Below are 26,154 nucleotides of genomic sequence, written 5' to 3'. Positions count from 1 at the left end.
GAAAAGTCAAAGTGAAGTCGCTCAGTCGTGTCTGACTCTTAGCAACCCCATGGACTGCAGCCTACCTGGCTCCTCCACCCATGGGATTTCCCAGGCAGGAGTACTGGAGTGGGGTGCCATTGCATGTACCAAATTCAAGCTTTGGAGCTTTCTGCAATGTTTCCCCCCTGAATATTTTTGATCATTAACTATAATTGCCTTTGAGTTTTCTTTTTAAAAAAAAAAAGGAATGTAAATTTCTTCTCTTTGCATTTAGATGTGTCAGGATATTGATCAGTTCTTTGTTTTCTTTCTCTGGAGATCTTTCCTGGAGCTTCTAACCTGTTGCCCCAGTGTAGACAAAAGCCTCTGGAAGTTTGGCACAACTGTTGTTCTGGAATAGCTTTGTATTGTCCTGAGAATTCATTTGCTTTTTTTTTTTTTTTGCTAGAATTCATATCTTTTGCTCTTGTTTTGTTCCCAAGTTTCAATAGAGTGTGTTAACCCAATAGCTTTTGGGTTAACTAGAAGCATATGAGGGTAAGGTTCTTTGTTTTTGTATTTTTTTGATACTTATTAAAAAGTTTGGGAGGCATTGAGTTAAAAATCTGGGGGTAAAAGTGCTTCTTTTCAGACTGTGAACCACTCTTTATATCTCCTCTTGTCTTCTCGCCTCAGGAGTGCCTGCTGCCTCCAGTGTCTCTTGGCTTCTTTCTCTGTAGGCATAATAACATTACCTTTCAGCATCCAAAGTTTCATGGGGCTTGTTTTTCCAGATTCTTCGACAGATCTTCAGTTGGCAGTAGATAGTTGCCAGATGGTGTTTGGATACTTTTTGTTTGTTTGTTTTTTTACTGAAGTTACAAAAATATAATATGTTATTGCACACACCAGTTAAAATCGTCTATTTGTATTAATAAAATGTTTTTCTCTTCAGCTTATTGTTGTCAAAACTGGGTTGTATCGTATTATAATATTTTAAAGGTATTTTTGCAGAAATGAAAATCACATTTTCTAAACACTGAGAAAAGTTACACTTAACTTTAAGGCCATTCATATGTTTATTAGATTACTCTGTCCTGGTAACTGAATAAAATACAGTGTGAAGTTATCACAGAGGTAGCATTTCAAACCAGTTTAGTTAATGTAAAACCTAGTAATTCTGAGAAGAGAGAAAGAAAAAAAATCCAAGTTTGTAATTTTAAGTTCTTGAATAGAAAGCATTCTTATAAGCATTCAGTAAGTTTTGTTGATGAGACTCTTGATTTATTATCACTACTCACCTGCCTTTATTGTAGACTTTATGCCAGAATTACTAAACTTCTGATCTCAGGGTATTTTCACTATTAGTGTGGATGAAGAAAGAGGTGGGAGCCTAAAGAATAAAGACATAGATGGGAAGGGTCTAGCTTAAATCAAAACAAAATTTGCATTCACTATTTCTTTTGTTAGTTTTGTACTCCAACCATTCTGACTGTGCTTAATAATTCATATTAATGTGGATGAATTCATCTTTCACAGCCCTGTGCGTTTTTAAAGAATATGCTGTTGTCACTTTTTAATTTCTTTGTTTGTCCTTCCATAGTTTTTGAATACTTTGCAAACCACAGCAATACAGTTTCAGATAGTTTTCTAAAGTAATGTTTCTCAACTTTAATGTATAAAGGAATCACCTGGGGATCCTTTTAAAATGCAGATTCTGGGATGAGGTCTGAGCGTCTGTATCTCTAACAAGCTCCCAGAATACTGATGCTGGTCATCCTCTGACCACTCCGACTAGCGAGGGTCTAAAGTACCTTGGATATGAGAGTAATACAGCGAGACAGAATACAGAATCCATTTCTAAGTATTTATATGTGTTGAGATTCTAGAAAGAAGTCCGTGGGAGATTTTGCATTACTAGCTGCTACTGAGTATAATGAGCTTCCCTGAAAGCTCAGTTGGTAAATAATCCACCTGCAATACGGGAGATCCCGATTCAATTCCTGCATCAGGAAGATCCACTAGAGAAGGGATAGGCTACCCACTCCAGTATTCTTGGGCTTCCCTCATGGCTCAGCTGGTAAAGAATCTGCCTGCAATGTGGGAGACCTGGGTTTGATCCCTGGGTTGGGAAGATCTCCTGGAGAAGGGAAAGGCTACCCACTCCAGTATTCTGGCCTGGAGAATTCCATGGACTGTATACTCCATGGATTCGCAGAGTCAGACACTACCGAGTGGCTTTTACTCACTTTCACTAAGTATAATACATCCAAATAGAACTGGATTTATTGCTTCTTATAGATGGTGTATTCAGATTTAATGAATTTATTATTTGTAAAAATTTTATTTAGAAGTGATTCCAGTACAATACTTTTGTTTGTTAATGTGTAAATTTTATTTATTAAATTTATAAACTATATTTCCCTAGTGCTTATGAAGAAAAAATATTATACTTGATATGTGCTAAGCTTCAGTTTGTAGCCATTTCTTATCTATAACTTTTAGTCTTTGAAATCCATTGTGTATACTGTCTTGTGCTTATAAAAACATAAAACCGCAGAATATATACAAATTTATGAGTATCTTTATTGTAATGTTTATTCTTGTGCAATTATCTTTTAAATAGCTCAGTCACTAAAAGAATTCGCAAGACTACTCATCGCAGTAGAAGAGGAAAGGAGAAGACTGGTAAGTCTCTTCCCCATTTCTTAAGAATAAAGCTTTGTTTGGACATATTGAAAAGAAGAATAGGCCTTCTGAATTACACTCAGCCATAACTCATTTTATAATGTGATACACGTACTGAATATTACAGAAAAGATTTGTGAGTATGATGATCAAATATTGCTATAAGATATACCATTTCTTTTTGTTTTATTTGGCCAGTAGATATAAATTTCATTCATTTTACTTTCCATTTAATTGTTCTGAAAATTAAAAGTATTGAACAAACTGCCATTAAGAAACCCATTCTAACTGAGCAGTCTGCTAAATAAGCTTAGTGTTGTAGTGAAGACACATTACAAGGATTAAAGATAGTTCTCAGAAGGAGCAACTAACTTTGCCAGGGTGTTATAAGGAGACTTTCTGAAAAGGTGATGTTTGAATTGGGTCTTGAAGGCTTGGAAGATTGTGCTTGACTGGGAAGAACAGGAAAACTTTCTACTTTGACAGATTAACTAATAAACTAATAAATAGGATCAGAGCATAGTTATTAGGAATACATTTATCACTAATATAAATGTATTAAGAATGCAAATCACAGAGATAGTTTTGTACCCATTAGGCCCCTGTCTATGAACCAGGCTGCCCATTTGTGTATGGGAAAAATAGTAATATATAGTCCACAGGATCATTGTAAAGCTTTGTCGAAGTACCTGGCACATAATGAATAAGTGTTGATGGAGATAAAGATGTTGGTTGTCAGTTACAACGAGGATTACAGGCTTATTTAAAACATCATCTTCAATATTGCTGGCCTTACCACCTTGTTGAGATTCACATACATAAAATAGTCCAGCTGTGAATTAAATGTGCTGGGAAACCAGCACAGTTTGGTGTCATTTCACCCACGGATGAGGAAGTACAGTTTGAGAAGAGTGTCCTTAAGGTGGCCCTGACTTCTAGAGAGCATTGTCTGAGTTGAGGGGGATCACACAACTAGGGCATGGTAGTTATGTAAGTGACCCTGAGCAGGGACCACAGGGTGAGAAAGTACTGTGTACATTTGTAGAATAAGGCAGAAGGGTCTTAGAAGGTAGTAGTAGAAGATTGGTTGGTAGTTTGCGGCATATGTAGGGTTTAAGAGCTGGGCTAAGAAGTTTTATTTTTATTTTTTGTTACCAGTTCAGTCACTCAGTCATGTCCGACTCGTTGTGACCCCATGGACTGCAGCACGCCAGGCCTCCCTGTCCATCACCAACTCCCAGAGCCTGCTCAAACTCATGTCCATTGAGTTGGTGATGCCACCCAACCATCTCATCCTCTGTCATCCTCTTCTCCTCCCGCCTTCAATCTTGCCCAGCATCAGTGTCTTTCAAATGAGTCAGTTCTTGCCATCATGTGTCCAAAGTATTGGAGCTTTAGCTTCAGCCATCAGTCCTTCCAATGAATATTCAGGACAGATTTCCTTTAGGATTGATTGGTGGGATCCCTTGCAGTCCAAGGGACTCTCAAGAGTCTTCTCTAACACCACAGTTCAAAAGCATCAATTCTCTGATGCTCAAGTTTCTTTATGCTCCAACTCTCACATCCATACATGACTATTGGAAAAACCATAGCTTTGACCAGACAGACGTTTGTCAGCAAAGAAATGTCTCTGCTTTCTAATATGCTGTCTAGGTTGGTCATAGCTTTTCTTCCAAGGAACAAGTGTCTTTTAATTTCATGTCTGCAGTCACCATCCACAGTGATTTTGGAGCCCAAGAAAAGAAAATCTGTCACTGTTTCCACTTTTTCTCTATTAATTTGCCATGAGATGATGGGACCAGATGCCATGATCTTAGTTGTCTTTTTTTTTTAAATATAAACTTATTTATTTTAATTGGAGGTTAATTACTTTACAATATTGTATTGGTTTTGCCATAAATCAACATGAATCCACCACAGGTATACACGTGTTTCCCATCCCGCACCCCCCTCCCTCCTCCCTCGCCATACCATCCCTCTGGGTCATCCCAGTGCACCAGTCCCAAGCAACCAGTATCATGCATCGAACTTGGACAGGCGATTCGTTTCATATATGATATTATACATTTTTCAATGCCATTCTCCCAAATTATTACACCCTCACCCTCTCCCACACAGTCCAAAAGACTGTTCTGTACATCTGTGTCTCTTTTGCTGTCCCACATACAGGGTTATCGTTACCATCTTTCTAAATTCCATATATATGCATTAGTATACTGTATTGGTGTTTTTCTTTCTGGCTTACTTCTCTGTGTATAACAGGCTCCAGTTTCATCCACCTCATTAGAACTGATTTAAATGTATTCTTTTTAATGGCTGAGTAACACTGCACTGTGTGTATGTACCACAGCTTTCTTATCCATTCATCTGCTGATGGACATCTAGGTTGCTTCCATGTCCTGGCTATTATAAACAGTGCTGCGATGAACATTGGGGTACACGTGTCTCTTTCAATTCTGATTTCCTGAGTGTGTATGCCCAGCAGTGGGATTGCTGGATCATAAGGCAGTTCTATTTCCAGTTTTTTAAGGAATCTCCACACTGTTCTCCATAGTGGCTGTACTAGTTTGCATTCCCACCAACAGTGTCAGAGGGTTCCCTTTTCTCCACACCCTCTCCAGCATTTATTACTTGTAGACTTTTGGATCGCAGCCATTTTGACTGGCATGAAATGGTACCTCATTGTGGTTTTGATTTGCATTTCTCTGATAATGAGTGATGTTGAGCATCTTTTCATGTGTTTGTTAGCCATCTGTATGTCTTCTTTGGAGAAATGTCTATTTAGTTCTTTGGCTCATTTTTTGATTGGGTCGTTTATTTTTCTGGAATTGAGCTGTAGGAGTTGCTTGTATATTTTTGAGATTAGTTGTTTGTCAGTCGCTTCATTTGCTATTATTTTCTCCCATTCTGAAGGCTGTCTTTTCACCTTGCTTAGAGTTTCCTTTGTTGTGCAGAAGCTTTTAATTTTAATTAGGTCCCATTTGTTTATTTTTGATTTTATTTCCAACATTCTGGGAGGTGGGTCATAGAGGATCCTGCTGTGATGTATGTCGGAGAGTGTTTTGCCTATGTTCTCCTCTAGGAGTTTTATAGTTTCTGGTCTTACATTTAGATCTTTAATCCATTTTGAGTTTATTTTGGTGTATGGTGTTAGAAAGTGTTCTAGTTTTATTCTTTTACAAGTGGTTGACCAGTTTTCCCAGCACCACTTGTTAAAGAGATTGTCTTTAATCCACTGTATATCCTTGCCTCCTTTGTCAAAGATAAGGTATCCATAGGTGCGTGGATTTATCTCTGGGCTTTCTATTTTGTTCCATTGATCTATATTTCTGTCTTTGTGCCAGTACCATACTGTCTTGATGACTGTGGCTTTGTAGTAGAACCTGAGGTCAGGCAGGTTGATTCCTCCAGTTCCATTCTTCTTTCTCAAGATTGCTTTGGCTATTCGAGGTTTTTTTGTATTTCCATACAAATTGTGAAATTATTTGTTCTAGCTCTGTGAAAAATACCATTGGTAGCTTGATAGGGATTGCATTGAATCTATAGATTGCTTTGGGTAGTATACTCATTTTCACTATGTTGATTCTTCCAATCCATGAACATGGCATATTTCTCCATCTATTAGTGTCCTCTTTGATTTCTTTCACCAGTGTTTTATAGTTTTCTATATATAGGTCTTTAGTTTCTTTAGGTAGATATATTCCTAAGTATTTTATTCTTTTTGTTGCAATGATGAATGGAATTGTTTCCTTAATTTCTCTTTCTATTTTCTCATTATTACTGTATAGGAATGCAAGGGATTTCTGTGTGTTGATTTTATATCCTGCCACTTTACTATATTCATTGATTAGTTCTAGTAATTTTCTGGTGGAGTCTTTAGGGTTTTCTATGTAGAGGATCATGTCATCTGCAAACAGTGAGAGTTTTTCTTCTTCTTTTCCAATTTGGATTCCTTTTGTTTCTTTTTCTGCTCTGATTGCTGTGGCCAGAACTTCCAAAACTATGTTGAATAGTAGTGGTGAAAGTGGGCACCCTTGTCTTGTTCCTGACTTTAGGGGAAATGCTTTCAATTTTTCACCATTGAGGATAATGTTGGCTGTGGGTTTGTCATATATAGCTTTTATTATGTTGAGGTATGTTCCTTCTCTTCCTGCTTTCTGGAGAGTTTTTATCATAAATGGATGTTGAATTTTGTCAAAGGCTTTCTCTGCATTTATTGAGATAATCATATGGCTTTTATTTTTCAATTTGTTAATGTGGTGTATTACATTGATTGATTTGCAGATATTGAAGAATCCTTGCATCCCTGGGATAAAGCCCACTTGGTCATGGTATATGATCTTTTTAATGTGTTGTTGGATTCTGATTGCTAGAATTTTGTTAAGGATTTTTGCATCTATGTTCATCAGTGATATTGGCCTGTAGTTTTCTTTTTTTGTGTGGCATTTTTGTCAGGTTTTGGTATTAGGGTGATAGTGGCCTCATAGAATGAGTTTGGAAGTTTACCTTCCTCTGCAATTTTCTGGAAGAGTTTGAGTAGGATAGTTGTTAGCTCTTCTCTAAATTTTTGGTAGAATTCAGCTGTGAAGCTGTCTGGACCTGGGCTTTTGTTTGCTGGAAGATTTCTATTACAGTTTCAATTTTCATGCTTGTGATGGGTCTGTTAAGATTTTCTATTTCTTCCTGATTCAGTTTTGGAAAGTTATACTTTTCTAAGAATTTTTCCATTTCTTCCACGTTGTCCATTTTATTGGCATATAATTGTTGATAGTTAGTCTCTTATGGTCCTTTGTATTTGTGTGTTGTCTGTTGTGATCTCTCCATTTTCATTTCTAATTTTATTGATTTGATTTTTCTCCCTTTGTTTCTTGATGGGTCTGGCTAATGGTTTGTCAATTTTATTTATTCTTTCAAAGAACTAGTTTTGGCTTTGTTGATTTTTGCTATGGTCTCTTGCTTCTTTTGCATTTATTTCTGCCCTAATTTTTAAGATTTCTTTCCTTCTACTAACCCTGGGGTTCTTCATTTCTTCCTTTTCTAGTTGCTTTAGGTGTAGAGTTAGGTTATTTATTTGACTTTTTTCTTGTTTCTTGAGGTATGCCTGTATTGCTATGAACTTTCCCCTTAGCACTGCTTTTACAGTGTCCCACAGGTTTTGGGTTCTTGTGTTTTCATTTTCATTCCTTTCTATGCATATTTTGATTTCTTTTTTGATTTCTTCTGTGATTTGTTTGTTTTTCAGCAGCATGTTATTCAGCCTCCATATGTTGAAATTTTTAATTGTTTTTCTCCTGTAATTGAGATCTAATCTTATTGCATTGTGGTCAGAAAAGATGCTTGGAATGATTTCAGTTTTTTTGAATTTACCAAGGCTAGATTTATGGCCCAGGATGTGATCTATCCTGGAGAAGGTTCTGTGTGCACTTGAGAAAAAGGTGAAATTCATTGTTTTGGGGTGATATGTCCTATAGATATCAATTAGATCTAACTGATCTATTGTATCATTTAAAGTTTGTATTTCCTTGTTAATTTTCTGTTTGGTTGATCTATCCATAGGTGTGAGTGGGGTATTAAAGTCTCCCACTATTATTGTGCTTCTGGTTTTCAGTCTTATTTTTATAGTAGTCTCAAGACTTCTCCTTCTATACAGCACTGTTGATAAAACATCTAGGTTAAAGATGAAAAGTTTCTCCACAGTGAAGGACACCCAGAGAGGTTCACAGAGTTACATGGAGAAGAGAAGAAGGAGGAGGGAATTAGAGGTGACCTGAATGAGATGAGGTGGAATCAATAGAGGAGAGAGCAAGCTAGCCAGTAATCACTTCCTTATGTGTACTCCACAACTGGACTGCTCAGAGATGTTCATGGAGTTATACAGAGAAGCGAAGAGGGAGGAAGGAGACAGAGGTGGCCAGGAGGATAAAAGGGGGGAATCAAAAGGAGAGAGACAGATGCAGCCAGTTATCAGTTCCCTAAGTGTTCTCCACCATCTGGAACACACAGAGATTCACAGAGTTGGGTAGAGAAGAGGGGGTAAGGAGAAGACAAAGGCGACCTGGTGGAGAAAAAGGAGAGTCTAAAGTGGGAGAGAACAGCCAAGCCAGTAATCTTGCTCCCAAGTTAAAATGGATACTGAAGATTGGATTCTTAAAGGTACAAAACTGATAACAAATACCAAAAAGCACAGATTAAAAATCTAGAGTTTAGAATTTCAAAAATACAATATTAAAGAAAAGAAGGAAAAAAAAGAGAAAACAAAACAAAGTCACAAAAATTATAATATATATATATATATGAAGTTTGCTTTTAAATACTAGGGTCTTTTTTTTTTTGCAAAGTAATAGTAGGTTATAAAAGTGAAAATTAAAGGAGTAATAGATGACTTAAAAATTTAAAAAGTTAAAAAAAAGAAAAAGAAAAGAATGATCATAAAAATAGTAAAAATATATCAGGACTTTCTCTGGTGTTGTTGTGGGTATTGTGGGGTCAGTTCATTTTCGAATAGTTCCTTGGTCCGGCTTATATTTCTCAAGATCTATAGGCTCCTTCCCATGTAGTTGGTACTAACGACAGGGTTTTAATCTATTGCACCTGTCACTTCCAAGGCGGTTCCCTCCGTTTTAGCTTCTTCTGTTTGCTGGTCTCTTCAGTGTCTGATTTCCGCCCTGACACAAAGGGGGTGGTGGTGGACACTTTCTTTTAGGCTCACTTGTTCAGCTGTGCTGTGGGCAGGGAGGGACGCTGCAAACAAATAACATTGGTGTGTGGTTGCAGTGCCTCAGCCACACTAGGCCTGCTCCTGCTCACGGCGCATGTGCCATCCCTGTCCACATTGCTCAGGCCCTAGGTTGCTCCTCCGGGAACCGTCCAAGGCCGGCCTTGGGCTGCATGCACCTACCAGGTCTAAGCCGCTCAGGTTCAGGCACTCGGGTAGCCCTCAGAGGCGCAGACTCGGCTGGGCCTGTGTTTTGTGCCCTTCCCAGGTCCGAGCAGCTCAGGTGATGACCTGTTTGGTGAGCGCAGTCGCTGCGACTTATCACCTCCGCCGTCCCTGCCCCTCGGTTTTCTGGGTGTACAACCGGCGCACCTTCTCAAGTGGATGTTGACTGTCCAGAACCCCAGGAAGTCTTAGTTAGCAAAGAAGCCTGCTTGCAGTTTGGTAGATAATGTCTCCCTGGGGCTGCGATTGCCCTCTTCCAACTCTGGCTGCCTGTCACCGGAGGGGGATGGTCTGCAGCCAGCTATCTCTGTTCAGTCCTTTGTTCTGTGCGTGGCCTGGTGGTGTCTTAGGTTAGGGCTGGATTTGTGCATGGTAGCTATCCCACAGTCTGGTTTGCTAGCCCAAGTTAGTTCCCTCAGATTGCCTTCGGGTCATGCAGGCCCTTACTCTAAGCAATGCAGCCCAGGCCTCCCTGCCCAGCCCCCACTTGCTAGTGGTGGGTGCAGGCGTCTGCGCTGCTTCTCTGCTGGGGAAGTTACTGTTGGGCTTGTAGTCTGTGGGTTTTAATTATTTATTTATTTTTCCTCCCTATTATGTTGCCCTCTGTGCTTCCAAGGCATGCCACAGACTCGGCAATGAGAGTGTTTCCTGGTGTTTCGAAACGTCTCTCTTTTTAAGACTCCCTTCCTGGGACGGAGCTCCATCCCTACCTCTTTTGTCTCTATTTTTTGTCTTTTATATTTTTTCTTACCTCATTTCGAAGACAATGGGCTGCTTTTCTGGGTGCCTGATGTCTTCTGCCAGCATTCAGAAGTTGTTTTGTGGAATTTACTCAGCATTTAAATGTTCTTTTGATGAATTTGTGGGGGAGAAAGTGGTCTCCCTGTCCTATTCCTCCACCATCTTAGGACAGCCTCCCTTAGTTTTCTGAATGTTGTTTTAAGCCAGCTTTTTCACTCTCCTCTTTTAGTTTCATCAAGAGGTTCTTTCATTCTTCTTCACTTTCTGCCATAAGGGTGGTGTCATCTGCATATTTGAGGTTATTGATATTTCTCCCAGCAATCTTGATTCTAGCTTATGCTTCATCCAGCGAAGCTTCAACAGTCTTGTTGGATTCTAGCTTTTGCTTCATCCATCAAGATGGTAGGAGGGGCGAAATCACATTTAGATTCAAACGCCATACCTGCCAGAGAAGCTTGGAGGGCTCAAACAAAACCTTTGCACACCAGCACCCAGAGACCCCACAGAGACTGAGCCAGCCCTGCCTTTGAGTGTTTGAGTTATGTGTTATAGTCTGTGGGAAAATTGCTAGAGTTTTTTGATAGAAGGAGAGGATCAATGTGGGATTTACAAGAGATTAATTTGGTGGCTACGTTGGGGAGATACGATCGAGGAAGAAATGTTGTGGCGGAAGGGTGACCATATTTTATCAGGAAACATCAGCCCACCTTAGGTCTAGTCCCATCAGAGAGGCAGCCATGCGGTATAATCTAGGTAGAGATCAGTCACTGTGGGAGACTGACTCACTCTGGCTCAGTCTGTGGAGGTGACTTGACACTTTCAAATGCTCTAAGTATAATCTTCACTCTGATTTTCTGAGCTTCACAGTAGAAGTTCAAGTACCATGGAGAGATGTGGGTAGTATGTGTACTTATGGCTCAGATCACAAGCTGATGATGGAAGTGGGAAAGAATGGTTAAGGAGATGTGGAAAAAAAAAAAAGTTGGAAATTACATGGGAGCCAGGAAAATATAGTTGACCCTTGAACAGCATGGGATAGAACTGCATGGGTCCAGGTATGTACAGATTTTTTTCAATATTAAATACTGCAGTTCTATATGACTCACTGTTGGCTGAATCCATGAATGCTGAGAGCCAACCATCAGTTACACGTGGATATTCCACTGTGCCCCTAACTCTGTGTTAGTTGGGGTTTTGCATTGAGCAAGTTAAATCTTGTGCAAATAGTTGAGGAGAGTTATGAGTTTGGTCTTGGGTGGCCTCAGCCTGTAGCAGCTTGAAGCAGGGTTTTGGTTACCACTGGAGATTGAGGTTGGGTCACAGAAGTGAGAGCTCAATCCTAGCCACTAGACCACTAGGCACCAGTGACAAGGCCCTGGCCTGCCAGCTGTGTAGAGAGGAATTTCCACACAGAGATGGAAAGTAGTGAACAAAGTGTTTATTAGAAAAAGAGTGTGTATGGTTATACACACTGGTGGACTCAGAGAGAGAGCCACGCCCTCGTGGTAGTTGGGGTCACTTTGATGCGGCGTTTCTTCTGGGTCTCTTTTGGTCAATCATCTTATTCTGCCTGGTCTTGAGTCCGCATTTAGTATACCTCAGATCTTCCCACGTGTGCACGTGTCTCTCAGCCAGGATGGAGTCTTGCGAAGCAGTGTAAGGCTAGGTCGACATCACTTACTATGAGGTGATGCCCCCTCTCTTTGACCTCCAAGGAGGTTTTCTGTGCGTACGTGCTCAGGAAAGTCTTCTTGACTTCGAGAATGAAGAATATGTGGGTTTTTTATCTCTTATCTGGGCAGGGCTCAGCTCCTCTCGAGCTCCTGCTTATTTGGAGTATCTGTCCACAGGGGACAGACTCCAGCTTCTTAGCTTGGAGGCCCATCTGTCTCCTGCCTCAAGTCAACTAGCATGGGCTATAATTTTAGAAAATGTATAAAGAATATGTGAAAGTGTGTTGTAGCTTGCAAGAGGAAAATGAGCCTAGAGAATGTTCTTATTGCACTGAGGGGAGGCCTGCAAACATCAGGGGAAAAGCTCTCCTGTGTTGGGACAAAAAGGAGGAGGATTGACTAAAACACAGATCTTTGGACAGTAAATTGGTTGGTTGGACAGATAGATAATACTGTTAGGAAGAAATGGTCATCTGCTGAGAGAGGAGTTAGTAGAAATAGTTTAGAACAGCCAGGAGCAGTTTCTACAAGAGGAAAGGGACTCCTGCCTAGGGATAAAGAGATGCTGAAGCTAGACATCGTGAATATGTCCAGGAAAGATTAATGACCATGTTTTCACAGATGTTTCTAACAGTATCCAGAGCCCTGGGTTGTGAGTGGTAAGAATAGTTGGGAAGTCAGGGGTTCAGGGGGTGGTTGGCATAGAAGACGTGGTGTTGGATTACAAGGCCGTGGGTTTGTATATATATATATAATGATATGAGTACAGTGATGATTGAGGCAGGAGGGTACTGACGGCCTTAGGAAGCAGAGAGGGCAAGCATGATGGCTTAATTGTATTGAAGGCTACACTAGGATCACAGGAGAGACAAGGAAGCTGTGGTCAAGAGGGGGAGTTGAAACAGTGAACTTGGCCATGGTGCTGGTTTGCATAGTGATAAACTTAAGGTGTAGCTGCGTAGAGAAAGTCCTTAGAAATTAAGAAGGCTGAGCTTTGGCATTTGGATGTTTTATGAGCAGGATGTTGAGATTTAATATGATGACAGAATAAAGGGAGAAAACCAAGAAACAGTGGCTGAGGAATATGGTACCGTATTTCATAAGCAGTGGAGATGGGGATTGGCCTACTAGCTCATAGTGTTTCAGAGATCTATATTTCTGCCCTCAGCAGTGTCTCTCATGTTGGGGCAATAAGGGAATTCTGTATTCATGAGTGAAGTCCTGTTGAGGGTTTTGATTGCCTTACTTGTTGTTTCAGAGAAGGTCTGAGATTAAAAAAAGGCAAAATAATGAAGAAAAGTTTGAAAATATCCGTTTTAGAACTTGTGTGGGCATAGTTTATTCTCCCTCTTACTTCTCACTCAAAAGTCCATCTTCCATGATTTGACATTCCCCAAGATGTCTTTTGACACTTGCCATCAAGTGGCTATGAGAGGACAGCCTTTTAACAGCACAAGTGTAAGAAAGAATTTAATAGCCTTTTGTAATGACTTTAGTAAAATTCTTGTACTTGCAGTCAGGATATGGTATTGATTAGTGACATAGGCTTTTTTTTTTTTTTTTTGGTGCATCTTTATTGGAAATGTTAGGATTTTCCCCTACAGAGTGCATCACTTGCATGCTTTTGATTAGAGATGTCATAGATAGGATGTCTTGGTGGAAATATTTTGAGAAGATCCCGAGTGCAGAGAAGGAATCCTCAGCCATATAAATTTCCTGGTAAGATCGCTTCCATTTCCATACTTCCATAGGAACTGCTCTATTTTACTTCAGATCACAGCTGACTGGGCCATGAAAATGATACCATTTTGCCCAGGCTGTTCAAAATTAATATTAACATATCAAGAGACCCCTCTGGAGAAGAATGAAATGCTCAGTTGAAGCCCTCCGGAAGAGATCTTGGTAGCCTCCTCTTTGTCATTTCTATTGAAGCGCTGAATTTGACCCTTTCTCCTGTCAGCCTTTGGTCTCGACATCCCTTCTCCCAGAATCTCTGAAACTATCCTTCGCCCCTGCTCCTGCCATTCCTGCCTTCTCAGTACTTTTCCTCTGTTTTCCTATTCTCCATCCTGCTGGGTTTTCTTTCTGCTTCTAGTGTGTGTGTCTCTCTACAAGCCTCATTTGAATTTAGAACTTTGCATCCATCATTTCTTCTGCCTTGAGCATCCTTATTCGTATCCTTTCATGAGAGTTTCCATTTTCTCCTCCAGACTTCACCTCCTGTACCTTGTGGGGGCCCACACTTTCCATACAGTTTAAATCAGTCTCCTTTGGTTCTTATGTATTACAGTAGAAATAGCTGCATTCATGCAGTTTGCATTCTGCTGGGAAGAAACAGACATGTCAACAAATTAAATCTGAGGGAGGTAAATGCTAGAAATAAAACTAATGTAGCTGGTAGAATATGTTGCCATTTATTGGGATGAAGGAGATGAGGAAGAAATGGTTAAATATTGGATCTATTTAGATGCCTACTGGATATCCAAGTAGCCTTGTCAAGGGAGCATATGGATATATGAGTCTGGAGTTCAGGGGAGCAGGTGGAACTGGAGATATAAATTTAGACATTGTCAACATGTTGAGAGTGTTTAAAGCTGTGGGAATGTATGAGCTCACCCAGTCTGTGAGCGTGCAGACAGAAGAGACGAGGTGGGAGGGTCAAGCCCTGAGGTGTAGAATCCAGACTTTGTTCAGATGGGGTAGAATCAGCACAGGAGGTGCGGATCTGTAGCAGAATCAGGAGAAAGCTGTTTGGACAGCTTCTTCAAAGTCCCATTTATTCTCCTGGTCTTAGTGGAGATGTCGAGTGATAATAAACAGGAACTCCCAGGCTGTGGACCGGTGGCTTCTGCCTTTTTTCAGGATAGAGGCTCCACATCATCTGGTTCACTCTATGCTGCTCCTCCACCCCTGCCTCTGGGGCCCTCACTTTCTGGGGATTCTCAGTCCCTCACCTTGACAAAGAAAATTTTTGGTGTGTACGTGTATTGTTTGGTTGTTTTGGGTGTGGATGTGTGTGTGTAGCAATGTAGGTTTTTTCTCCAATTAAGGAAACAAAGCCAACTTTGTCTCCAGTTAAGGAAGCCGCAGCTTTGGAATATTGTAGCTTGTGTTTACCATGAACAATTTATTCAGGTGAATTTGTTTCTTATAGTTTTCATTTTGATTAATGTAAGAAACCTCTTATTTTGACTGTTATTACCCACAGCATTTAACATTTACATTGGACCTGTGTAAGTTATAAATTTTGCTTTAGGTTTGTTGACTTAAAAAAAATACACAATGTGAGAGTTGCGAATTAAGTTTTATTGGGGACTTCCCTGGTGGCTCAGACGGTAAAGCGTCTGTCTACAATGCGGAAGACCCGGTTTCGAGCTCTAGGTTGGGAAAATCCCCTGGAGAAGGAAATGGCAACCCACTCCAGTACTATTGCCTGGAAAATCACATGGACAGAGGAGCCTGGAAGGCTACAGTCTATGGGGTCGCAAAGAGTCGGACACGACCGAGCAACTTCACTTTCACTTTTCACTTTCATAGGAGGACTGCAGCCTGGGAGACAGCACCTCAGATAGGTCTGAGAGACTGCTCCAGAGAGGAGAGGGGGAAGGTTGGTATATATGTGATTTTGGTAAAGGGGCAGTACATGGAATCAAGCACATGTATTTTTTAGGAAGTTTCTGCTGGCCTCGTGAAGGTGCTGCTTGTCACAAGAAAGTTGTCACCGTGAAGGATTTTAGTGTTTTTCTAGAGATGAGGAGATACAAGAACTGGGCTTAGAAAACCAGCTCCTGAGAATATCTAACTGTCTGAAGACCCGTCCTGCCCGTTTCTGGGAGCACAGAGGGCCTCATCCTGCTCTCCACCTGGAACCCCTTTGGGGCTGTTGGAGGTCAGCAGCTGCTGCAGTGCATGATTTAATCCTTGTAGGGGTGGATGGCAAGCACCCATGGCCAGTGCCAAGCTGTGGTGGATGGGTTTCTTGGGATTTATATTCTTTCTCTTCAGTGCCTGTGTTAATCTTTTTTTATTCTAGGGCAATGAAAGTACTTTACTGAAATGGGCTAGGTGTCAAGGCAATCTTTGGAAACAACAACAGCAAAAAGATGAGATACTAGAAGGGGAAATGTATAACTTTAATAATCACTTCCTTTGTAAGAGTATTGAAACTTTTCCCTTGTTATATGTTGTTGTTGTTGTTATACTTTTAAAAAAAAAAAGCATAATCAGTCCTGTTGTTGTTGTTATTTGGTCTCTAAGTCATGTTCAACTCTTGTGATCCCATGGACTGTAGCCCACCAGGCTATTCAGCCCCTGGGATTTCCCAGGCAAGATTATTGGAGTCGGTTGCAATTTCCTTCTCCAAGAGATCGGCCCAACCCGGGGACCGGACCCTCGTCTCCTGCATTGGTAGATGGATTCTTTACCACTGAGCCATTAGGGGAACCCCATAATCAGTCCTATACAAGAGTTAATAAGGGATGAAATCAAAATAGTTTTAGATTGGCATTAAAAAAGGGAAAATTGTGTCAAATATAAGTTGATTCTTGATGTAAGATTTTGGTCTCTTATATGGGTCTTTAGAGGACTTCCCTGGTGGCTCAGTGGTGAAGAATCTTCCTGCTAATGCAGGAAACACAGGTCCAATCTCGGTGGGGAAGTTACCCTGAAAGAAGAAAACGATAATCTATTCCAGTATTCTTACCTGAGAAATCCCATGGACAGAGGAGTCTGGTGGGCTACCGTCCATGGGGTTGCAAAGAGACAGACATGACTGAGGACAGGCACAAATTTAATCTGCAAGCAACCCTCTCAGGTGTATGTTATTAACAGATCCATTTTAAAGAGGAGAAAAGTCAAAGTCACATATGATGAGTGGTACACAAGTGTTCAACGCCAGGCTTTTGGGCTTCACAGCTTTCATATAATCCATACAGGTACAGACTAAGACTTTTTAAAGTAAAAACTGCATAACAATAGCAAAACATATGTTATAATACAGTATGTGAAATGCTCTATTAAGTGCTGTAGGTGTATTAGTTTAGTATCTTACGAATCTTAGGGAAGAACACAGGTATTACAAGTTTTGAAATTGTATTTTTCAGTTTCTTCTTATTTAAACAGGCAATTAATTCAGTAATCCATTAACAGTTTTCTCATTACATTTTGACATGTGAGAGCCCAAGTTTTTCTCTACTCCTTTGAACCAAGAATTCATGAAATTGAAGAATATTTTAAATGTTGAGGAAATGGCACATCCTTATTTCTCTCAATGCAAGATTTTCCTTTGTTAAATGGACAATTTGCTATAAAGTTTTGCATTGCACATATGCTGTCCGTAGATGATATTGATTAGTCTCTGAGTTTCTGGCATTGATGCTCTTATATGCTTAAGTCCGATTATCTGTGAAGTAATCCAATTCCTTTCATTATCTCAGATACATAAATGCCAAAATTCCACATATACGAGTATGGATTATGTTTCTGGTATGTGCTAGGTTAACATTTATTAGAAACAAGCTAGATATGCTTGCCTACATGCCAACATTTTTATATAATGATGTCACCTGAAATTAAAAAAAAAACAAAAAACCCAAACTCAATGTTCTCCATGTACAGAGTTCTAATTTTTCACTTTATTGAATTGTAGAGACTTCCCATGATTTCCCTGATTTTCAGTTATTTGGTGAAATATTAAAAGATAGGATTGGTAGGTCATACATAACTCATCATGACTGCAATGACAGTGGCTTTTATTATCGCTGTTAGTCCCAGTATTGATTTATAATTTTTAGAGTGTGCAAAGTGCTTTCATATATATTTTTATTTATCCTCTGAGAACCTGAAACTGAGCTCAGACTCTGAGTGAGGCACTGAAAGTGATACATGCCACTAGTAAGTGACAGAGTCTAAGACATAGGACTCAATTTCAGCTCTTTGGACTTCAGCCCACTGTTCTGTTGCATCCTGTGTGTTCCCTTTTACTTAAATTTTAAACACTTTGAGGACAGAGGCCTGATCTGCTTTGTATTCTTTTTCTTTTATATATCAGGTGTTCTGAAAACTACCTTGGTTGTCCAAAAATTTACTCCTTTACAGAAAAAGAAAAGGTGTCTTTAAAAGTTCTTGCAGTTTCTCATTTACCCTTTCTCAGATTGTTTAGCTTATTTCATTATGGTTAAAAGGGCAATGGCACCCCACTCCAGTACTCTTGCCTGGAAAATCCCATGGACGGAGGAGTCTAGTTGGTTGCAGTCCATGGGGTCGCTAAGAGTCAGACACGACTGAGCGACTTCACTTTCACTTTTCACTTTCATGCATTGGAGAACGAAATGGCAACTCACTCCAGTGTTCTTGCCTGGAGAATCCCAGGGACAGGGGAGCCTGATGGGCTGCCATCTATGGGGTTGCACAGAGTCGGACACGACTGAAGCAACTTAGCAAAAGGGCAATAAACTTTCTTTGAGTAGATTTTGTTAATTTTGTGTGAAGGCCTTGAATAAAATAATTGTTAGGGTTTCAGAAAATGCCTCAAAGTGTTCATATTTGTGAATTATGTCTTTTGCTTCTATAACTGGAAAAGACTTAGCACACTTAATGATTAGAAATGTCTGTAAAAATTCTGAAAAGATCTTCAAATAGTTGTAGTATAGGTGTCAGACAGGGAAGCTGTCCTGGCAGGCTGCCTTCGAGCCATTCCCTGCTTGTTCATGCTTCTGCACATGCTTCTACATATGGTGTAGGAAGAGGGATGAAGGACAGGAAGCTGAGACTTGACTGTCATGCTCCATACTTGCTCTCACAGAAGAAGAGCGGCTTATTCCTTCTGTAGTTAAATGAAGGTTGGTATGCTATTGTAAGTTCTGCTTTCCTGGCTAGCAATCAGCAGAGGGAACTGAGGTAGCCCTGATTTTGAACCATATTTGCATTTACATATACCACTTTCATTAATATTTGGGCATACTTTTTTTTTTTTTTTTTCCATTTGCTTGGCACCATTCTCATAGCTGGTATGTCATGGGTGTCTATCAAATGGCTAGATTTAAAGATTTGTAATTGGATACGTGACAGTAAGCTTCCAATCTTTATATTTTCCTATTTCCCAAGACCTCTTTTATTTTTTTAAGATTAACCTTGACCGTCTGGAAGGATTTAAGGGAACTTTTCCACCAGATAGTGCTATTTTAAAAGCCATCAATTTAAAATAGGATACATGAATAACAGACGTTTACTTTTTTTTTTTTCCTTCCTCTCAAGACATAAGCTGTATTGAATATATCCCTTTTAGTTTTAGTTCATACTTTGGCATAAACCTTTGGGTGTTAGGTGGTGTTTGTGGCTGCAAGAATCTGCTTCTGGGCACAACACCTATGCTCCCCATGTCTTCCCTCCCGTCTCTGGTCTTCCTGTCTTCCTGCCTTGGCCATTGACCCCAGGTGGATAGGCTTTACTTTGAATTCTGACAATTGTGTATGTCATGTTTTTAAAAATACATTTATTCTGTGGGGTTGGTCATCATATTTTACTGATAGAGTTGGGTATGTGTTAGTCTTTACTATGTTTATATACATCTGTATGTTTTGATTTCTTTTTTGATAGTTAAGAAGCACAAAGATACTTTGATACCATAAATAGTTAATGTAGAGTCATTTTGGCAGCATACTCCAAAGTTTTAAGATCTGGATTGGGCATTTAATTTTAAAAGGCAAAGAAAATAAACCTAAGTAGACATAAGTTAGACTAGAAAAACAGAGGTCAAAGATAAGCATGAGGGGAAGTTTTGCAAGTTATGACAAAGCTGATGATGGTTTGGAGATATCAGTGGACAGATGAAACAGATATTTGGAAATAAGAGGTTGGGATACTCTTCAGTGAGCAAAAGGTTTTTGTTTTCATGATTAAACCACAGAGTCATGTTGTTTCAGCTTCACAGAAGAAATTGCACATTTAATTACCATCAAGATAAAAGAGAATGAAAGCTTTTTTAATTACACTTTAAACAAATTTTTGAGATGATTATAAATTCATGTGCAATTGTGAGGAATAACACAGAGAAATCCTGTGTATTTTTTAACCAGTTTCTCTCAATGGTGACATTTTGTAAGTATACAGGGTAATAGCTCATTACATCTTACTTTAAGTTGTAATACTAACTTAAAATAGCAGCAAGTTCATAAACTTGCCATTTGTCCTAGAATCAGGACTCATTGTCTCAAGACAAAGTCTGACTCTTAGTGGATTCTTACCAACATGCTTTGTGTCCCTGCAGGGCGGATTCTGTCATTTGTGTGTCATTCAGGACACTCATTTGCAAGGCAGACAGCACACTGGCAGGGAAGACAGTGGGACGTCTCAGTCATCTGTGGGAAGGCCTGGGTTGCATGCGGCATCCAGGAACAGCTAGCTTCATCAGCTCTTTCAAAAGAGAGGGCTTTTTTGTCTCCTTCATGTGCTTGTCAGTTTCATTCTCTCAGTTGGCTTCTTCCACATGGAGATTCATAAACATTGCTTCCATACCTCACAGACATTATTTCTGGAGGAGGCCTGTCTAGTTTCCATTGGTGTGGTGTGTGTGTGTGTGTGTGTGTGTGTGTGTAGTTGCTCAGTTGTGTCTGACTGTTTGTGATCCCATGGACTACTGTAGCCCGCCAGACTCCTCTGTCCATGGAATTCTCCAGACAAGAATACTGGAGTGGGTTGCCATTCCCTTCTCCAGGGGATCTTCCCGACCCAGGGATCAAACTCAGGTCTCCTGTGTTGCAGGCAGATTCTTTACCTCTGAGCCACCAGGGGTGGTGTTTCCATTGGTAAACTATTCGTTAAAAAAATTACAAACTCCATTGGTAACTATTACAAATTCCATTGGTAAACTATTAATAAAAAAAATTTTTAAAGACTCTGATTGGCCCAGTCAAGATCATTTAAAGACCCTTGACCAATCACCCAAAGCCCAGGGGACTGAGTATGTTTTATGTGTTCCTCTAAATATGAGTATTATTTTCAGAAATGAAGAAATTACTGTAATTTAGATAATTACCTAACTCTTGTCTATTATAGTATGGTCATGGCCTTAGGACATTTCCAGTTAATGTTGTCATTTAAGCAGAATATTATAATAGTGAATTGTGCCTGAACTGTGTATATGTCTGACATTTTATAGGACTTAGAAACATAATACTCACCATCCAAACATTAGAAACATTCACAGGAGTCAGGCAGGGATTGTGTTAGTGGCTCAGTCATGTCCAACTCTTCCCGACCCCATGAACTGTAGCCTGCCAGGCTCCTCTGTCCATGGAATTCTCCAGGCAAGAATACTGGGATGGGTAACCATTCACTTCTCCAGGGGATCTTCCTGACCCAGGGACAGAACCCAGGTCTCCTGCGTTGCAGGCAGATCCATGAGCGTCCTTATATACTACTATTAATGCTACTTAAATTCATTATTATTTTGGAGGGGACCTAATCTATGGAGTAAAATAAAAGCAGAGGCATAGAAGATCTAGGACTTAATTTTGTTTCCTTCATTCTATAATTTATTGATGTGATTTTCCCACATAGAACATCTTCAATAATCTACAGAGAATTTATTAGAAATATGAGCCTAGCCAGGTGGATAGAATATATATGTATATGAATATATATATAATATAACTCATATATATATAATTTATATACCAATATAATTCATATATATGAATTATATTTCTATACACCATCTCAAAATTGCAACAAAAGAATAAGATATTTAAGAATAACTCAACAAAGGATGTACAGGACTTTTGTGTGTGAAATTCCAGTGCTTTATTTTAAGGAATTAAAGGATAACTAAACAGAAAGCAGTACAGTGAGTCAGTTAAAAAGAATGATTTCAACCAGTATTCCTTTTCCCCTCAGCTATACCAGACAAGAGAGTTTTACTGTAACAGTCTAACTTAAGCAATTTGATCAACTTTTTACTAGTGTAGTGGTAAACCACAGGCTATTCCTAAAGACAGTGTATTTCCTTCTTTCATTTGGAAAATGTGGTCAAGTAGGAAACCTTACTTTAATCATATTTCTAAACTTCTGCCAAACCTTTGGATCTAAGATATTTTCAGCAACAGAAACACTGTTGTTTGACACGCTGAGGCGCCCTTCATTTGTGTAACCGTAACTAACTAAGTTGGTGGTGGAACAGCGCTTTACATAGTTATTATTGTATTTCTATTCAGGCCTCTCATAGTAAAATATCCCCACTGATCTGAAACTTTTAATTCTGTTCACATTATATTTCATTCACAGTATAATTTCTGCTTGTCACACCTAACAGAATTCTGTTAAAGTGATGCAAATAAAATCTGTTTTTCCTACTCAGCATGAAACCAGAACGCAGAGTTGGGAAAACCTTGATTCCAGTTGTTGACATCAAGTAAAGCAGTAAGCTTCTTAGAATTATGTTTTCTTTTTTATAAATGAAGAATATTCTGTGTTTCCCAGAGTGTAAAATGGAAACCACCAGCAATATAATTAAGCATTATATGAATGAAAAATTTACATTTTAGTAATTCCATGCTTATTTTAATGTGTACTAAATAAAGAACAACTCTGGGTTTAATGGGAATTATTGCTTTGCAGTAAGCAAAGTAAAAGAAGTGGATCAATTTATAAGTAAAAATGTAGGACATGGATATGGCCAAAACTGTGGAAGTAGTATATGAGTGACTGAAATTTTGGAATCCATGGACTAGGTGATATGTGTGCAATAAATGTTCTGGACTGTGGTTGCCTTCTCGGAATCCATGGAATAGGTGATATGTGTGCAATAAATGTTCTGGACTGTGGTTGCCTTCTCGGACTGAATACTTTGCTAGACATAGCCAGTAATTACCCTCCAAGTTCACCACCTCATTTATGGAGCTCTTATTGAAAAAAAAAAAAAGAACTATGCCCAAAGCTATCTGATTTCAGTTTCTTATGAAAGAATAAGCCTTCATATAGTAAACACATAAGTGATAGGTTAAGCCAGATTCTGCTTGTATCTTACACACAAAAATTGAAGCTGTCAGTAGTAGAATGTGGTTACCTTTATAAACAAAGCAGGTGGTAGACCAGTGTGCAGAGCGTGGTTTCTGTTTTTATTTACAAAGCAAAGCTTCTGTAATGTTTTACACTGAAGTAGTTGGGAAAGATAGCAGTCATTTATTCACCAAATGCTGATTTTCTTCTCCAGGAGCTAAGACACAGCAGGGTGGTTATCTCCTAACTATAAATACCAGTCAGGAGACCATTTTAGTTATTTCATTGGGTTGGATACCATGGTAATTTGCACCAGGACGAAAGCGTTGGAAGCAGTCAGGTTCTGGGCAGAAAGACCTACCTGTCTTGCAGTTGGCAGGAGCAGACAGTGTCAGATGGTAACAGGTGCTCTGGACAAAGGAATGTGAAAGAGAACGGAGGGCAGGGAGGATGCAGGTGTGTTTTAACATAGGGTGGTCAGAGGAAGGCTCGCAATTAGGTGTCATTTAAGCAGCAGCCAGACAAAAGAAAGAGCGGTTGGTTTCTCCTGCAGGTGTCTAGTGGTGGTGCAGACGGCTCAACAAGTGCAGAGACCTTGAGGCTGGAGAGTGGCTGGGGCTTGAGGGACAGCACCCGGGCCAGTGTGGTTGAATCACAGGGGCAAATGGGAAAGTGGGCAGAGGGGCAGGGGGTGGGGTGGGATGTGAGGAGTGTGTCGGGCTTCGCGAGGGGTTGGTCTGTTGCTCTGTGGAAGGGTCACCAGAGGACGGACGTGAACTGATCTAGAATTTTAAGTGATTACCTGACTGTTATATAGTGTGGACGACACAGCTAGGTGGTTATTTCCTAACTATGTATACCAGTCAGGAGGCTATTTTAGTTATTCCAGTAGGTTGGAGACCATGGTCATTTGCACCAGGATGAAAGCGGTGGAAGCCGTCAGATTCTGGGCTTATTTTGCAGGTGATACTAACATGGCTTGCTGCTTGATCACATACAGGTTGAGAGATAAAAGGCAACTCTGCTTCACAGACAGAGCTTCTCCACTTCAGCACCTTTGACGTTTTGGGCCAGATAAATTTTTGTTATGGAAGTCTTCCTGCACTGTAGGATGTTCAGTGAGATCCCTGGCCTCTGTACTCTGGATTGACATGCCTCTTTCCTTTCCTTCCAATTTATGATAGTGAAAAATGCCTTTCAGACCTTTTATACCCCGGGAGACAAAGTTCACCCATAGAAAACCACCAGGTCTTGGCCTGATGGGATTGAGAAATTGAGTACTTCCTGCCATATCAGTAAACAAAAGACGTCACAGTCATCAGCTACTGCAGCCACCAGGGTGGTGAGCTACTGAGCCCTGAGGGAATTCAGGAAAAAAAACAAATAATACCTGCTGTCTAGCAGACATCAAAGGCTTTCCCCATGGCTCACCAGGTAAAGAATCGGCCTGCAGTGCAGGAGATGTAGGAGATGAGGATTCAATCCCTGAGTCTTGAAATCCCCTTCAGTATTCTTGCCTGGAGAATCCCATGGACAGAGAAGCCTGGCAGGCTACAGTCCATAGGGTTGCAAAGAGTCGGATATGACTGAAGTGACTAAGCATGCATAATTGACAGAATTATAAATATGTAGAGAATTTTGAGTTAAAGATTCCTGGGATTGCCACATTGAATATTAACAAGACAAAGTTTTAATTGTGGAGAGATCTCTTCAAGAAAATTAGAGGTATCAAGGGAACACTTCATGCAAAGATGGGCATGGTAAAGGACAGAAATGCTATGGACCTAACAGAAGCAGAAGATATTAAGAAGAGGTGCCAAGAATACACAGAAGAACTGTGCAAAAAAGATCTTCATGACCCAGATAGTCACGATGGTGTGATCACTCACCTAGAGCCAGATATTCTGGAGTGCGAAGTCAAATGGGCCTTAGGAAGCATCACTATGAACAAAGCTAGTGGAGGTGATGGAATTCCAGTTGAGCTATTTCAAATCCTAAAAGATGATGCTGTGAAAGTACTGCACTCAATATGCCAATAAATTTGGAAAACTCAGCAGTGGCCAGAGGACTGGAAAAGGTCAGTTTTCATTTCAATCCCTAAGAAAGGCAATGCCAAAGAATGCTCAAACTACCACACAATTGTACTCATCTCATATGCTAGTCAAGTAATGCTCAGAATTCTCCAAGCCAGGCTTCAGCAATATGTGAACCATGAACTTCCAGATGTTCAAGCTTGGTTTAGAAAAGGCAGAGAAACCAGAGATCAAATTGCCAACCTCCACTGGATCATTGAAAAAGCAAGAGAGTTCCAGAAAAACATCTACTTCTGCCTTATTGATTATGCCAAAGCCTATGAATGTGTGGATCGCAACAAACTGGAAAATTCTTAAAGAGAGGAGAATACCAGACCTCCTGACCTGCCTCTTGAGAAATATGTATGCAGGTCAGGAAGCAACAGTTCGAACTGGACATGAAACAACAGACTGGTTCCAAATAGGGAAAGGAATACATCAAGCCTGTATATTGTCACCCTGCTTATTTAACTTATATGCAGAGTACATCATGAGAAACACTGGGCTGGATGGAGCACAAGCTGGAATCAAGATTGCCAGGAGCAATATCAATAACCTCAGATATGCAGATGATACCACCCTTATGGCAGAAAGTGAAGAGGAATTAAAAAGCCTCTTGATGAAAGTGAAAGAAGAGAATGAAAAAGTTGGCTTAAAACTCAACATTCAGAAAACTAAGATCATGGCATCTGGTCCCATCACTTCATGGCAAATAGATGGGGAAACAGTGACAGACTTTATTTTTGGGGGCTCCAAAATCACTGCAGATGGTGACTGCAGCCATGAAACTAAAACATACTTGCTCCTTGGAAGAAAAGTTATGAACAAGCTAGACAGCATATTACAAAGCAGGGACATTACTTTGCCAACAAAGGTCCATCTCATCAAAGCTATTGTTTTGCAGCAGTCATGTATGGTTGTGAGAGGACTATAAAGAAAGCTGAGCACCAAAGAATTGATGCTTTTAAACCGTAGTATTGGAGAAGACTCTTAAGAGTCCCTTGGACTGCAAGGAGATCCAACCAGTCCATCCTAAAGGAGATCACTCCAGGGTGTTCGTTGGAAGGACTGATGTTGAGGCTGA

At 40.0% G+C, this 26,154-nt stretch overlaps 1 protein-coding gene across 3 annotated transcripts in view; it reads left to right on the top strand.

Annotated features, from left to right (window-relative positions):
- Positions 1 to 26,154, top strand: part of ARHGAP42 (Rho GTPase activating protein 42) — a 340,955-nt gene that overhangs the window by 118,298 nt on the left and 196,503 nt on the right. For all 3 annotated transcript variants that reach the window (XM_061440141.1, XM_061440144.1, XM_061440143.1), the window contains exon 3: positions 2,588 to 2,649. In XM_061440141.1, the coding sequence (XP_061296125.1) occupies positions 2,588 to 2,649 (62 nt within the window). The remainder of the gene's footprint in view (positions 1 to 2,587; positions 2,650 to 26,154) is intronic.

This window comes from Bos javanicus, chromosome 15 (genome assembly GCF_032452875.1).
Source record: "Bos javanicus breed banteng chromosome 15, ARS-OSU_banteng_1.0, whole genome shotgun sequence".
Classification (NCBI taxonomy): Eukaryota; Metazoa; Chordata; class Mammalia; order Artiodactyla; family Bovidae; genus Bos; species Bos javanicus.
Note: the sequence above shows the minus strand (reverse complement) of the source record. Positions and strands in the feature narration are given on the sequence as shown.